The 16,012-nt window shown below is 35.7% G+C and overlaps 1 protein-coding gene across 1 annotated transcript in view; it reads right to left on the bottom strand.

The window, feature by feature from the left end:
• The window catches only part of LOC121429391 (serine/threonine-protein phosphatase 2A regulatory subunit B'' subunit beta-like), a 78,136-nt gene extending 67,438 nt beyond the window's left edge, over window positions 1-10,698 (bottom strand). The window contains exons 1-2 of the mRNA XM_041626370.1: window positions 10,593-10,698; window positions 3,541-4,053 (exon numbers count right to left, since the gene is read on the bottom strand). Of these exons, the coding sequence (XP_041482304.1) occupies window positions 3,541-3,897 (357 nt within the window). The 5' untranslated portion in view covers window positions 3,898-4,053; window positions 10,593-10,698. The remainder of the gene's footprint in view (window positions 1-3,540; window positions 4,054-10,592) is intronic.
• Between the last annotated feature and the right edge of the window lie 5,314 nt (window positions 10,699-16,012).

Below are 16,012 nucleotides of genomic sequence, written 5' to 3'. Positions count from 1 at the left end.
ATTGTATGTACCAAGTGCATGCAAATGTTGAGCCTTCGTTTATATTATTCGTGCAGTTAATTGGGGCTTTATTTTTGTTCTCGTACATACAATGTCTAGTAACATATATGTTTAATGTTAGATTGTTTATATGAGAAATGAGTAAACTTTAATTTCAAAACAAGCCACTTCAAGATATGTATCTACGTGTCGGCCTATTCACTAAAACAGTAATGAGTAGATCAGTGTGATCTATTGCGATTGAGTACAATGTAGATCTCCTATAGGCCCTACTTATAAAATCCTCATGCAACTCTACAGGCCTGTGGTGTACATTGATGATTGACGAGAGGAATGACCTTTCATATGACATTTCTACGACCGGGTTCGTTAACAGTGAAAGGTATCTCGTTCATATCATATATCATTTTCATTTCAAATGATCTACATTATGTCGGCCAACACATGTACATGCGATATGGTATGATTGGGAGGTTAATAAAAGGCTATTAGATTTGATTGTCCGCAAGTTCTGCCTGCTCATGTATGAGAAGGACAGGAACTTATCATCTCTCGGTGCTTTGCGCAACACCAACCAATGAAGAACACAGTGACCTTATAGTGAGGTAAAAAGAAAAACAAATGGGCGATTCCATGCTTTTTTTATTTCTTTTCTTTTATTTTGTGTATCTTGCGACATGGTACTATATATCACTTCAATTAAAAAGAATATATTTCAATCAAGTTAACTCAGATTGGGTCTTATTTCCTTTGTGATACCACTTGAGGACCACTATCAAACCAAAAAAATATTCTTTTATTTTCATGTCAAAAAGATATAAAATGTCAAATTGTCCTGTATGACATCCTAATTAGGATTTTAATTCCTTTGTTTTTCCCTTTCTTGCATTATGTTTGTTTTTTGTTTTTGTTTGTTTTTTCTCTTTATTTGTAAACTGTGTAAGCCTTTTCCTGTTGTACAGTAATCAGGGGGATAGACCTTGATAGGCCAATGGCTTTCTGTCTTTCCCCCACATCCGCCGTACAGCGGAAATCATTTTTATTTACTGTGTTTTACTATCTGTTTATGACTACTTATAATTTATACTTGTCAATATTTGTTCTGTTGTATAAGAATTTTATTTGTATTTATGTATTTTTTGTGTATTTTAAAGAGGTGTGAAAATAAATAAATCTGAAATCTGAAAAATCATCCAAATTACTCACAACTTATCTCTTTGGGGCCTGCGTTTTTACAAGCTTGCTATTTAAGTAGGTCCCATCATATTTCTTCGACTTAAATCAACTTTTTTTTTATATACATGTAACTTGACTAATTACTCACATTATGTTATACTTATACATGTTGATGTACTTCTTCTATAATTTAACTGTTAAATGCATTATTGTTGTTTTTATGCGAGTCAAATGTCAAAGAGAAATATGAAAATAAATGAAATTAAATGAAAAATGTGGGATGCTAAAAATCATGCAATATACTGTTCATCTAAACTCTGAAGAAAGAAAAAGTTCTTACTACACATACACTGTAAATGTACCATGGAGCTATAGCTCTATGCATGTACTTTGCCCACTTGAATTTCCCTTTCTTTAAAGGAGAATGAAACCTTTGGAACAAAATAGCTTGTGTGAAAACAGAAAAATCAAAGAAACAGATCAATGAAAGTTTGAGAAAGTTATGAGCAATTGAATATTGCGATCACTAATGCTATGGAGATCCTCGCATTGGCAATGGGACAAAGATGTGTGATGTCACTTGTGAACAACTCTCCCCATTACTTTAGTATATATTTCACTTAAACTGCCTCTTTTATCACATCTATCATTAGATCATGTTTTCTTTCTATAGGAGGGCATGTAATACAGATTTTTACAGAATACATCATGGATAAAGAGTTTGTATCACCATAAGAAAAAGCAAATACAGACATTTGGGGGGTATTTTACAGTCCATCATAGGGAAAGTTGTTCAAATGTGACATCACATATCCTTGTCGCATTGCCAATAGGAGGATCTCCATCTAGCAGTAGTGATTTCAATTTTCAAATGCTCATAACTTTCTCATTATTTGTCCGATCTATCTCAAAATTTCTTTGTTCTTATTCTTTGATTTTTCAATTTAAACACAAGTCTACTTGTTCCAAAGGTTTCATTCCCCTTTAAATCCTAAAATTGGCATTGGAAAATCTGGAAAAAAATCCCTGCTCCCAATCCAAATTGGCAAATTTCTTTACTAATAAAGACCTTCTTTATCAATCTATATTGTATATATTTCAGATACATACACGTTCAATTACCACCATAAAAGGTAAAATTATTTTATTTTATCAATGTTGCAGATTTGAAAGATAAAAGCTAATAAAGAATAAAAAAACTTCACTAACATAATCCTGAATTAGTATAAAGACAAAATTAGAATTTGTGAATTTTTTTTCAGAATAACACTAAAATTATTGTTTAATGTGAAAAGGAAATCTTGAATGTAATAAAATGAACATCCCATCCCTTCCCCCCCTGAAAAAATGGCTTTGGAATAAAATTTTTCATAATTCCTTTGAAAATATCAATGACTGAATATGAAAATAAAGTTAGACTAATCGCCATTCTTGAGAAACTATGTTTCGCTATAAAGACTTCTCTGTGTGTGCACATACCACATGAAAGAGAGTTATGTTGAAATGTCAATTAGACAGTCATTTTGACACTTGATATCGATACACACTGCGACACACAACCAATCAAAATGCCATTGCCCTTGGTCACCTACTGTATCCAGGCCATGGAAGGTACAGCATTGGAACACTGATGGCGCTGTTTAATCATAATACAGAGAGAACCATTGATATATGAACAACTTTGTGTGATGTGAATCTGGCGACTTTCTTGTTTATGGTGAGATATACAGTGTACAGTTGAAAACAGGTCTAGAGAGCTAAACCAAGCCAGTGCGTGACACTGGCGCCGGTCCGACAGTCCCAAACCGGTAAAAATTGCTGTCAGGTCAGTAACTTTTCAGAAATAGCTAAGGATCGTGTGGTCCAGTGGTTAGAAAATTGGACTCACAATCGCAAGATTGTGAGTTTGAATCCCCATTCTTCCATTGTTTACACTTTGATAAATATGCCCGAATGTAATATTTATCATACAAGGTCAGCAACTATGACTGATTAACCTAGACGTAAAATGTTTTCTAGGTAATTGGTTATATACCAGCTTGGCGTTTTCCAGCAAAATGCTGTCCTGCCAAGTTCCTATGGGAGTTACCATAAACAGAAACAGATTTACTGGTCCAACCTGACCAGTAAAAAAAATATGAATCTGTCTCAAATTATATTTTCTTCTCTGTTGTAAATTGTTCTGGCATCTAAAAAAAAATGGCTCTCTAACATTAAGAAATTGTTCTCATGAATTATGTTGTGTGTTTACTGTTTTTTTTTTTTTTTGGGGGGGGGACAACAAGCAGTAAATGATTGCAAATTAAATTCAATTTTTTAAAAAGTTTTACCTTATTTTTTTGGGGGGAGCAGGACTGCACTCACCTGAGAAGCTGATGACGATGAGAGCGACCTGGAAAGTCTTGAACTGCTGCTTCTTTTCCTAGGGCTCCTGGGGCTCACGGAGAGCGTCGGGGGCGGGGAACAGGGTGGAGTCGAGGTCGGCGAAGAGCTCCTCAGGAGAGGCGAGGCGGGGCTGCCCCCGTGGTTCTTGAACGGAAACCCGGTGGACACTGGCGAGGACAAGATGGGGTCACCTCTGACCACCATCTTGAGGTCCTCCCGCAGGGCCTTCTGGGTGTCCGATTCACTGAGCCATCTCAAGAAGAGTTCATCCACCTTCAGCTTCAGGACAGGGCGCAACGACGACATGGCGGCAGATGATTGGTGACGGAGCACCATCGGGTATCGGGGCAACCAAGATATAAAGGCAAAGTTTTTTATCTCCTGCAATCCAAGATCAATTCTGCTGTTGAATTTGAGTTAAATTGGCACATGTGAGTAAATTCCTTGGTACCTGGAGATCGGGGTGTTTCTGTGACATCATCTTTGGATCACCTGCAAGATATGAAGTTTAAAATTCAGTGAATACATGTACATGTACAATGCTGAAAGTGATTGAAGTTCTCATAAAATTGCTTATATACAGTATAGCTGCACTGATCTCTGTTTACTTCAAAAAGAAAAGAAAGAAGAAAAGATGGTGAATGTGGGAGTCATATGTTGTATTCAATACAAGATTTTACAGGAAGCCAGTGTAATTGTTTGCACTATTGACGAACACTGTATGAGGGAGCATAAAATGGAGTACATTGTATATTTCCACCTTGCAACTGTTTAAGGCCTGAAATTTGATTTAAAATTTATATGCACTAAAAAAAAAAAATGTTGAAAAGATGAGAGACATAGGCCGAATCAAAAGAATGGCTATGACTATACTTTTAAAATTAGTAAAAAAATATATCAACTTATCCAAGTTTTTTTTTTTCCTGGAAACATCTTTACAGGTGTTTACATTAATCCAATGAACTAAGAGTTTTCTTATATAAAATGACCGATACTTGATACCCAGTTTAATGGAATATGGAAACAAAGAGTGAAATACATTATTTTTCAAAGTACCAGTACTGAGTCTGATAAGTACTCAATTCAAATTTAGTAGATTTTTAAGATTTAGTTTTAAAATGTTTTTAAGGTGACACAAGTATACTGATCCAGCAATGACCTTGGCCTAGTGACCTGAATATATTAAAGTCATCTATTATTGCTACTTGATAAACATCCATAAAAGTTTCATGTGACTTACTACACTTGTAAAATTATCTTGTAAATTCAAAATCATATCCTTGATTAAGACTGTACAAGTAACCTTTTGATGTTGATAAAAGATGGTCAAATTCAAAACTAATGTTCTTCAAAACCAACCAAATAATTATTTTCCCACAATTTCTTACACAGTCACATAATCTTCACAAAAGTAGGTTGAGATATAAAATCAGTAAAATACTCGATAAAATCTCTATACTAATAAGTAGCTTTTCCAATTCAAACGAATATGAAATCATCATAGGCAAAAAAAAAAAAAAAAACATTGGCAATGGCATTAAACTCGGCCGCCTGCCACACATCTCAATGTCATTACGAACAAAAATAAATATAATAATTTCTGTTTTTAAAGCTTGTGTAATGTTAACGTTGGGTCAATATTGCACTTTTGCTTTCAACCAGACTTCAATGAGACGAATCAAAGCAGGATGTATATAACTGATGACAAATACATGAGTAAGGCCGTGTTTATGCTTCCACTTTTCAGGCCAGAATCAGCGTTTCCAAACGTGATTAGTCCAAAACACGGTTGCGTCCATGCTTACTTTCATTTAAACGCTGTTTCAAAACGCCGATCGTAAACTCACAAAAAGATGCGTTTGTAAACGTCGTTTGACCAGAATCAGGCTTTCTGGGGAAGTATAAACAGAACCATGATCGTAAACGTGTTTAAATGACGTCATTTGGTACATGCTTCCGGTGAGATGAAAATCCGCGGGCAAATACAGTCGTATTGCTCTATGTTATCTCCACGTAATAACAACAATCGGATAAAAAACTTTCGAAAAAAGGCGCGCCCAATTGACCTCGCTTTACGATGCGAAGCCAGCTGGAGACCATGATTTGCTCTGAAAAGTTAAGCATAAACAGCACTCCCAGAACCACGTTTACGATCGGCGTTTTGAATCGACGTTTGAATTCGCTGATTCTGTCCTCGCAATGGAAGCATAAACACACCCTTAGTGTGATCATGGATCCTAGTAGGATCCATGGTCTGATGGTGACTCTACTCTGAAGATGAAGATAATAAACTCTGAGAACCGATGTAATATTATACAGATATTGCCTGCCTAGAGTTTGAATATAACATTTCCTCTCCCCGACAGAGTTATATTTTTCCCAAGGGATTATATTTTGCCCGAAGCACGCAGCACTGAGGGAAAATATAATCCCGAGGGAAAAATATAGCTTCGGAGGGGAGTTGAAATGTTATTTATTTTTAAAACGATAGACCAGGCAATATCTGTTATATTTAATAGTATGTGGATTCGCCATCAGAAATTGCATTCATCATCTGGCTCAAACCCGAAATTCTTGCTACAGCTCTGATCCATCCACGTCATAATAGATTTTGGCGCGTTCTTCATGCAATCGACGCATTAACATTAGCGCGTACATCAAATAAACTACCTCGTTACGCAACTTGTATGCATTGAGTGACGTCACCTTAGTGAATATAACGCCGCAATAGAAAATACAACGCAGTATATTCCCTGAGGTGACGTCAAAACCTAGAATATAACAAATGCGATCCTCGCAGCTATGGTCACGTGATGGCGTATTGACCTATCACTGATTCGAATCTACATAACTTATGTAATATAATATGTAACTCTACTGGAGCTCTAAAACTCGATCTCTAATCTATCTGCATGCGGGAACCAAACTCTAAAACAATTCTCTATTCTGACTTGGGTTCAGAAGTGAACTCCTTTTATATTGGTCTGGTCAAGACTCTCTCCAGCCTAACAGGTGTTGGTCAAGCTTGGATGCTTGACCAAAACAATCTGTACATCATAACTTTACTCTAATTGGGGGGAGTGGACCTTTCAGTAAGAGCAATTCTTCTAGTAATAGTTATTGTGTAAAGGCTGGTGCTAAAAAAAATTGGCCATTGATGCCCTTTTTTGAAAAAGATTTTGGCCTTAGTGCCCTGAAAAGTATGAGGTATCATAAGGGCAAACTGGCCAGAGTGACATGAGAAATAACCACTCACGGGCAGCATATAATGAACTTATAAATATTTCAAAATTTTTGTTTGATTTGATGTAAAATGATGACATTCAGATTATCCAAAAGAAAATTTCACAAAACAGGCAATAGTTTTCTGTGAAATTTAAATTGTAAAAAACAAGATATGTAGTCCCATGTATAGAATTTCTTGTATGGTTCGGATTCTCCTGTAAGGAGATGCGTAAGAGAAAAAAATTGTGGCTAATTATGCTCCCCTTTTGTATTCATGAAATTCCACATGAGTTTTGATAGAAAATTTTTATCCAAATTTGAAATAGAGCTAATATAAATATTTGGAAAATGTCCACTTTTGTTTGGAACTGCCCCAATCTATCTTCTTCTTCCTCCGTTAGCTTCGGAGATCAGCAGAGAGATCCTGCACAAATGGTACAATTATTACTAACCCAGGGAGCGCCGGCCCGCGAAAAGGAGCTCACCATGTATTTACCAGTACTCACGGGACAAGGGTAGATTATGGTCAAAATATCTAGCAAGATAAATTGTGAAAACAGAAATTTAGGGACAGTGATTTTCCATTTAAAAAAATTGCCTTTTCCATTTCAGAAAATCTCAAATTCTGTTTCAGCATGTCAGAAAACGGAAATTCTGTTTCCCCATAGACTTTGTACACACGGAAAAGTGACAATTCCGTTTACCAATTGAATAGCAATACAACGCTCACGCTGGTCAAAATTTGTATCTGCCACTGTACCAACAACGCAATAGAATCCGTTCTAATCGGATTTATGCGGGTACACAAAACATTTTGACAAACATATTTAACATGAACACATCCTCACCTTTCACATCATTAGCATTATTTTACAGTTAAATGAAATTTCATCGATAATTTGGTTTTTTTTTGGACATCGTTATCCGCAGTCAACGACTTTCTCCAATCCGCCATTTTGGATTTTGAGACCTCGATATCGTGCTGTTACATCTTAGAACGTAGAGGGCAGCAACACACGACCGTGTTGTATGAAGTATGTGTGCATGTGAAGCCCAACCCGGCGCCCACCCGGCCGGCCGGGTACGATCAAGTGTGGTGATATCGAGTGCAGTCACGATGTGTGAATTGTCATGATTAAAGTGAAGTGAGATCGTGTTTTCTGGGGTTTGGTGGCCATTTAATATTCGTATTTTGTTGAGATTTTGGAGTAATTTCTGTTCCTGTTGTGTGTATTTTGAGAAAAAAATTTTTCTGTGATTTTCCGTTTGAAATGCCACTTTCCGTTTCAAAGGCCCTTTCCGTGAAGTCCGTCCGTTTTCCGCAATCGCGGAAAATCACTGGCCCTAGAAATTATGCACTTACCATGATTATATGGATGAAGGCGCTCCCTGGTTACATTATCACCATAAAAATAACCCTTTAGAATTTGTATCCCGTTTGTTAACTTTTGTCAAGAAGCCCCCCTTTTAAACTTTCAAAATAGGTATTGAAAGCGGTGTGTGTATTTGAGTTTCGTCAGACGTGTATCAATCAATCAGATATCATTATTTATGTCTGGGACCGACCTTTAACGCCACCATCCGAAAGACGTGACCAGGGCTCGAACCTCTGCATCAATTTGTAACTTCCCCACAGCTTGGATTACAGGCGCACGCCACAACGCCCAGTCCAGATACTTTTTTATCTTTCTTTTAAAACTGTATGATTGAACCGATCGATCGAACTAGCCGCCAGCTGTACAAGATTTTAAATGAATAGCCAATCAATAATAGTGTACGTTGCTTTGTATGAAGCCAAATTCAATAATCGAGCGTGCCAAATTTTCGAACTGACCCCCAAAAAACACTTGCAGAAACATAGACCAAAAGCTTCGGTCTCTGTTATGTTGGTTGTTCAGCTGAACTTCGTTGGCTTCACTCACCAAATACATAGACCGAAGTTTAACCGTCGTCTGTACGGGGGCTCAATGGCCACGGCTAATTTCTTGTTTTTCTCCTCAATACCGTGATATTTTACACAAACAGTGCATTCATATGCACCTTTAGGTGATAATGTTTAAGTAACGACAGTTTCTTACCCTAAATTCCCGCTTTGAAACTGGCATTCAGAGGATTGTCTCTAAAAGTTGACACTTGCGACTCGGAGAGTGGGCAGCCATCTTGATAATGAATTATTCATGAAAAGTGGCCGGCGAAAGTTAGACTCCGCCCCATGACCTTTACGTCACACATATACAGTGCCCGGATGTTGAAGTTTTATCAGCTTGCCTGGCGAGCGCGAGCAAACGTTGAAAAGGAAAAGAATATTAATATTCATAAGCCTGACGTAAAAGAGATGATCTGATTGGCCAACGGTTTCGATAAGCAGTTGACCCGGAAGTTCATCCCACCTCATATGTTTGTGTACATTATCGACTTCGGAGGAACGAGTGAATTGGGAGCTACACGACAGCCGAGGAAAGTCACTGTTTTTGTTCCTTTCGAATTGATTTTTTACCACTTGGATGCCAATTAATGCCTAGAGGAAATAACAAGCTGCATTTTGATTTTTGGTAAGCTTCTTTTTATATATAGTTTTTTCATTAAGTTAAAAATCGATGAGCCCCGCCGGGGGATTTTGCGTTGTACCTAGCCTGGGGCGTTTTGGGGAGTGAAAGTTATATACTGTACGTATGGAGTCACTCCCCACTAACGCCTGGGATTCCTCCCTATACTTCCCCACATACGGGTACAAAACCAGAAACTTTCGCCCCCGAGAATTCTACTTTCCCTCTAAAAGATCTAGCCCTAAAACATGTACATGGGGTCCAACTTCATTTCCAACATTTCAGCGATATTGATTTCATTTTTAAAGAAGAATTCATTAAAAAAACGAGAGATTTGTTTTGAAAAGATGGAAAGAGCTTACTTCCGTGTTTACGTCGCCATCTTGATTTCTTTGTCTTCCGCTTGGCGACAGCACGCAAATCCCGCGATTTGCGTGCTGTCGCCAAGCGGAAGACAAAGAAATCAAGATGGCGACGTAAACACGGAAGTAAGCTCTTTCCATCTTTTCAAAACAAATCTCTCGTTTTTTTAATGAATTCTTCTTTAAAAATGAAATCAATATCGCTGAAGTGTTGGAAATGAAGTTGGACCCCATGTACATGTTTTAGGGCTAGATCTTTTAGAGGGAAAGTAGAATTCTCGGGGGCGAAAGTTTCTGGTTTTGTACCCGTATGTGGGGAAGTATAGGGAGGAATCCCAGGCGTTAGTGGGGAGTGACTCCATACGTACAGTATATAACTTTCACTCCCCAAAACGCCCCAGGCTAGTTGTACCTCCCCTAATGGCGGGGACACGCTAGCGAGCCGTCTGTCGACGAGGAGAAATTAAAAAATGTTAAAAAACTCCTCGAAACAGACGGCTGCCAGCTGTCTAGCAGAAACACTGCTTTTTTTATCACTTTCCCGTTATTGATTTCACTCAATTTTTACAGAGTAATTGTGAAACATGGAACGATCAGAAAATAAAAAAAGAAAATCTTCAATTTTTTACTGGCTTGTCGAATTCCGAGGAAGTTGATTTGCCACTTGTCTAATTATAATAATAATTTCGGTGTGATCCGACACAAATATTAACGTATGGGACTGCTCATATAACTTTTCATGAAAATGACGAACTCTTAAGATGAAATCCAATGCAAATATAAATATAAGGTAGGAACCAAGTGTATTTCAAAGAAAATAATTTTATTATGGATATTTAATTATCATTAAGAACATAAAAACATTACTCAAAACTATAATAATTCCATATTAATTTACCTCTTGCCTAAAAAGGCGTTGATGTTTGTATTTGGCAACCGGAAATGGATATGGTATTTTGTATTGAAAATGCACTGTGGGTAAAATGTCGTCTGCTACTTCATTCACAGTCCATTGAAAATTGAACTTTTTCGATTTTCTGCTATATCAAACCAAATAGCTATTGATGTCAGGCCAGTCAGGGTGAATTTTCTTTTCTTATTGTTCGATGAATTATGTATAAGGGTCCTTATCCAAACAAGTCAGTGGTCCAGGGATAGAGAGAGGAACTCCCACTTTCGGGGGGAAAAAATCTCCCATTATACGGATGGCGCCCCCCCCCCAAAAAAAAAAAACACGAAAATTAATTTTCATTTCATTTATTGGTTTCTGCAACACTTTTTCATAAACAAATGAACAAAGAAAATATAATAATAATATACGTATAACTGACAAGCAAATCATTGAACACAATTGCATTTTCTATTAATATATATCGATTGTTAGAAGGTTAGAAGGTTGAAGGGGTTGCTACTATAAACTAAGCTTGACTGCGTGGCAGCCCCAGAAAACAATAATTATTATTCATCGAACATATCTTAACGTAAGGGTGCAGGTGCGAAATTAATTTTGAAAAACAAACTTTCTTTTATCAATGTAATCTTTGTTTGATTATTGTACGAATTTTTGATTTTCTTTTATTGTAATCCTTTATGTGTGGATATGGAATCAATGAAATAAACTTGAACTGAGCTCAATGTATACGGTCAATTTCATTTCAATGCAGGTCTATAATTCTTGTGTTATGAGGTCTAGGGAAAGAGTGCTTTTCATATATGGTGGACTGTACTGATGATAATGTGCACACACTAAAAGATACTCAAATTTGAAGTATTAATCTACACGATTTATCATATTGCCTATATATTTACGTTAAGATGTTCATTATGTTAAAGGTTTATACATTTAGTCTACTCCTAACTTTTCCCCTTTCCTGCTTTTGCCATTACTTCTCCCTCTGTATATTTTCTTTTTGCATCCCCTTTCAAATACTATACATTAATATGCTTTGTTACATTTTTTACTGTTTTGTTTGTTTACTGAAATTTTACTTTGTACAAATTCATGTAATTCAGCCTTTGGCTGCTAATTGAGTTTTTATCACAATAAATACCATTTATCTATCTATCTATCTCATATACAAAATGGATAGCCTTTTTTGTCTGAAATGAAGTTTTTTGAATGATAAATTGTTTTAGAGTGAAATCTTAAAGATTTAGAAACCCACCTCTTTCTGCCAAATTCAATTTTTGTATTGTTTTGCGATACCCATTACTTGTTCCTTGCAAAAAAAGTCACGTATATACGCGTGCAATAACGATCAAAGTTTTTTTTAAGGCCATTCATGATTTAAAAAAAAATAAAATTGTAAAAGCTATAGCTTTTTGAATTAACATGATTAAAGTCTAATTTTCTGATAGATTTTGACACAATCATCAGAAAATAATATAATTTTTTACGTGTTTCCTTTCCATTTTAGTCTCTCTCTCTCCCTCTCTTTTTTTCTCACCCTCCCCCCCTCTCTCATTTTCTCTCTCGGAACTTTTTTGGGCTCAAGTGTCTCGTCATCCCTATCTAATACGCCAGAGCATGCATGAAGTACGAGTCGATTAACGATTTCAGATGAAAGTTTGATGCCATTTTCCATATACAGCTTTCGTCAAACTTTAATTAGAATAATTGATTGTAAGACCTTTAGAGAAAGGTGTTGTGGTTCAGTGGATAAGTCTCTTAACTCTGGACCACAGGGCCTGGGGTTCGATTCCCACACTCTAAAAACAAATCAGTCAAAATTGACAAGTTAATAGGGTCAGCTGGGTGCAACTGTTATAGTCATATTTGACTATTTTCTAGTCATATTGTACTAGAAAAGAGTAATTTCTGACTAGAATATATGTCAGAAATGTGAGTATCAGTGATTGCCATATCAGTTGCTCCCAGCAGACTACTGGTCTAGTGAATTTGACTGATTTGTTTTAAGAGTGCACCGCCTGTGCACTCGGGTCCTTTGGCAAATCGTTAACCTGGGGTGGTATTCTGAAAACGTTCTTATCTTTGTTCTTATCTTTTATCTTATCTCACTGAGATAAGAAGACGCTAAAATCATTGCAAATCGGTATTCTGAAAATCTTCTTAACGCGTTCTTATCTCTGTAAGGACTGCCCCCTTCTTATCTCCAACACGCCCATTTTTTAGATTTTACCAATCAAAATGCGCTTTATATTGGCAGTTTAACCAATAGAAGCGTTCCTTATGTGAAGAGAATATCATGGGCGCTGCGCGTTCACCGTTTCTGGCGCATTGCGCGAAATAGGCATTTTATACGCAATGACTGATTTTATTATTTCGAGACGTCCACGTGCAAAAAAAGTAAGAAAAGTAAATAAAGCAGGTACGAATAAAGAACAAAATATGAAGAAAGAAAGAAAGTAGGTATGAAAGAAAGAAGACAGAAAAGGGTCAGAATGAAGCAGAAAAAAAAGATGAAAGGGACAAAGCAGAAAATAATGAAAAAATAAAGAGTAAACGAAAGAAAGCAAGCAAAAAGAATTCAAAAATAAAAAAGAAAGAAAATAGAATGAATAAAAGAAGGAAAAGGAAGAAAAAATAGAACAATTATCCATGATAAAGTGAAGGAACAAAAATGAAGGAAAAAAAAGAAATTAACTAAAAGGAATACACACAAAAATAGAAAAAGGTCAAACTAATATAAGATAAAATAAATTAACAAGGAACCGAAAAAGAAAAAAAAGTCTAAAAAAAAAAACGAATGAAAGAAAGTTAGAAAGAAATAAAAAGAAAGAGAAAAAAGGGAATAAAAATGTAAAAAGTGAAGGAAGAGAGAAAAAAGAAAATTAAACAAAGAAATAAAGATGAGAGAAAAAAATGAAAGGAAATTTGACGCAAATATAAAGACTACAAAAAGCTAAAGAAAGAAAGGTAAATTCATATAAAAAAGAAATAAGAAGGAAAAAAAAGAAAGAAAGAAAGAAAGAAGGAAAGAAAGAAAAAAAAGAAAGAAAGAAAACGAAAGGGAAAATAAAAAGTTTTGAAAAAAAATCAATGGAAAGAATAAAGAAAAAGTTAATAGAAGAAAGACAGAGAGAAGAAAGAAAGTAAAGAAAAAGAGTAAATAAAGAACGAACGAAAAAAGAATGAGCAAAATAAAGAAAAAAAGAAAGAAAGTAAAAAAAGACACAAAAGTGTCAGAAAGCAGAAATAAAAAAATAAGAAAAATTAAGAATTATTAAAGGGAAGGAAGAAAAGGGGGGAAATGAAATGAATGATTAAAAAAGGAAAAGCATGTATAAAAACGAAAGAATGGAAGAAAAATAAGGAAGAAAAATAAAGATTACAAACAAGTGAAGGAAGAAAGAAAGAAAAAAGAAAAAGAAAGAAAAGGAAGAGAAACGGGGGGAAAGCAGAAAAAAGACTCAGTAAAGAAAAAAAAAGAAAGGGATAAAACGAAAAGGGAAAATAAAAAAGGAAGAAAGATGAAGTATAAATGAAACAAAGCAAAAGAAAAAAAATAGAAATTAAAAGATTCAAACAGAACAAAAGTAAAGATATAAATGAAGAATGAAAGAAAAGAAGAAAGACAGACAGATAGGAAGAAAGACAGACAGATAGAAAGGAATAAAAAAAAATGGAAAAGAAAGAAGGGATAGAAAAAAGAGACGGGCAAAATAAAGGGTGAATGAAATAAATGGTGGGAGGAATACTTGTGGGTACTTGTTACTACTAGAGGCCATCGATTTTGAGCAAGAAAAAACGCGGACATCGTGAGATGTGATAACCCTCTAGCTATCTTAAATATTATCTTAAATATCGTGAAAGATAAGAAAGAAAAAAGATAAGAACGTTTTCAGAATACCACTTATCTACATTCTGTTCTTATCTTTTAGCGCGCTTAGGTATTATATGCGCGAGTTGTAAATTTACGCGCTCAGCATTGGGTGGAGAGCAAGATAAGAACAAAGATAAGAACAAAAGATAAGAAAAAGATAAGAACGTTTTCAGAATACCAATTTAAGAAAGTGACGTAGATAAGAACAAAATTAAGATAAGAACGTTTTCAGAATACCGCCCCTGTAGACAAAGGTCTATTTAACGACGTACATTAATCCCTTATTTCAATATTTGGTACCACGGCCCAAAACATTGATTTTGGATAAGTTCACATACGCGATTTAATCTATCTGAGATTTTGGTTGGCTGGCGGCGCGTGGTCATGACGACCTAGTTGTGATGTCATATTGTTCTCAATTGAATAAAGGGGGTATTTTCTCCTTTTAATAGGCCTACTCTTCTTCCTCCCCCTTTTTTCATTTTATCTCTTTTTTACTAACTGAAAAATTTTAGGGGGCACTCTCGGTCCCCCTACGCTCTTCTCTCACAGACCAAACATTCCGATGCGTACGTATATCAACTGGGAGTCGAATGTTCGATTTTCTTTAATAGGTGCTTGTAAAGAAAAACGGAACAAAGAAAAATAAGTTTGTTTAGCGAGTCAACTAGAGTTGCGAGCCCTATTTTGTGAATGTATTTATGCCCCTCTCAATATTTCATTCGTTTGTTGATCATTTATTGTTGTTTTTCCATTTTGTTCACATTTGTAATATAGCAGATTCATCATATTTCATTTATGTATTTGAAATATCCAAAGCGCATATTCAGGAAATAAAATTGAGGACACCACTCTCAATCCAGGTGTAGTAAATGGGTATCTGGCAGGAAGAAATTGCTTGAATGCTCGAGCGCCGATCAGGGTAGCCGTGCTAAAAGCCGGGGTAATAGTATGCAGCGCTTAGAAAAGCGCTGTACGAAATATTTCATAAAATTATTACCATTTCTATTGTACACTCTAAAAACAAATCAGTAAAAACTCAGTAAATCAGTAAAAACTAGTTAATAGGGTCAGCTGGGTGCAACTGTTATTCTAGTCATATTTGACTATTTTCTAGTCATATTCTACTAGAACAGAGTTATTTCTGACTACAATATATGTCAGAAATGTGAATATCAGTGATTGCCATATCAGTTGCTCCCAGCTGACTACTTGTCTAGTCAATTTGACTGATTTGTTTTAAGAGTGTACATCTGGAAGAAACGTTTAATTCATATAAACACGATAATGTGAAATAAAACCAGGGGTGGAGCCAGAAAATTCTAGGGGAGGGGGATGTCATTTGAGAAAAAAAAATAACAGCAAAAAAAAAAGTCTTATCTGCCGATTGATGATGATGATTTAATTGTCTGATATATATATATTGTGCATTTTGCGCATCATAAGCCTTTGATGCATTGTGACGTCACGCGATCATCATCCAACTCGTGTCCTTGGTAACGGCGCAAATGCTGTGAAATACGCTTTTTGTGTT

Source organism: Lytechinus variegatus, chromosome 16 (genome assembly GCF_018143015.1).
Source record: "Lytechinus variegatus isolate NC3 chromosome 16, Lvar_3.0, whole genome shotgun sequence".
Lineage (NCBI taxonomy): Eukaryota > Metazoa > Echinodermata > Echinoidea > Temnopleuroida > Toxopneustidae > Lytechinus > Lytechinus variegatus.
This window is presented reverse-complemented; position numbering and strand designations above follow the sequence as displayed.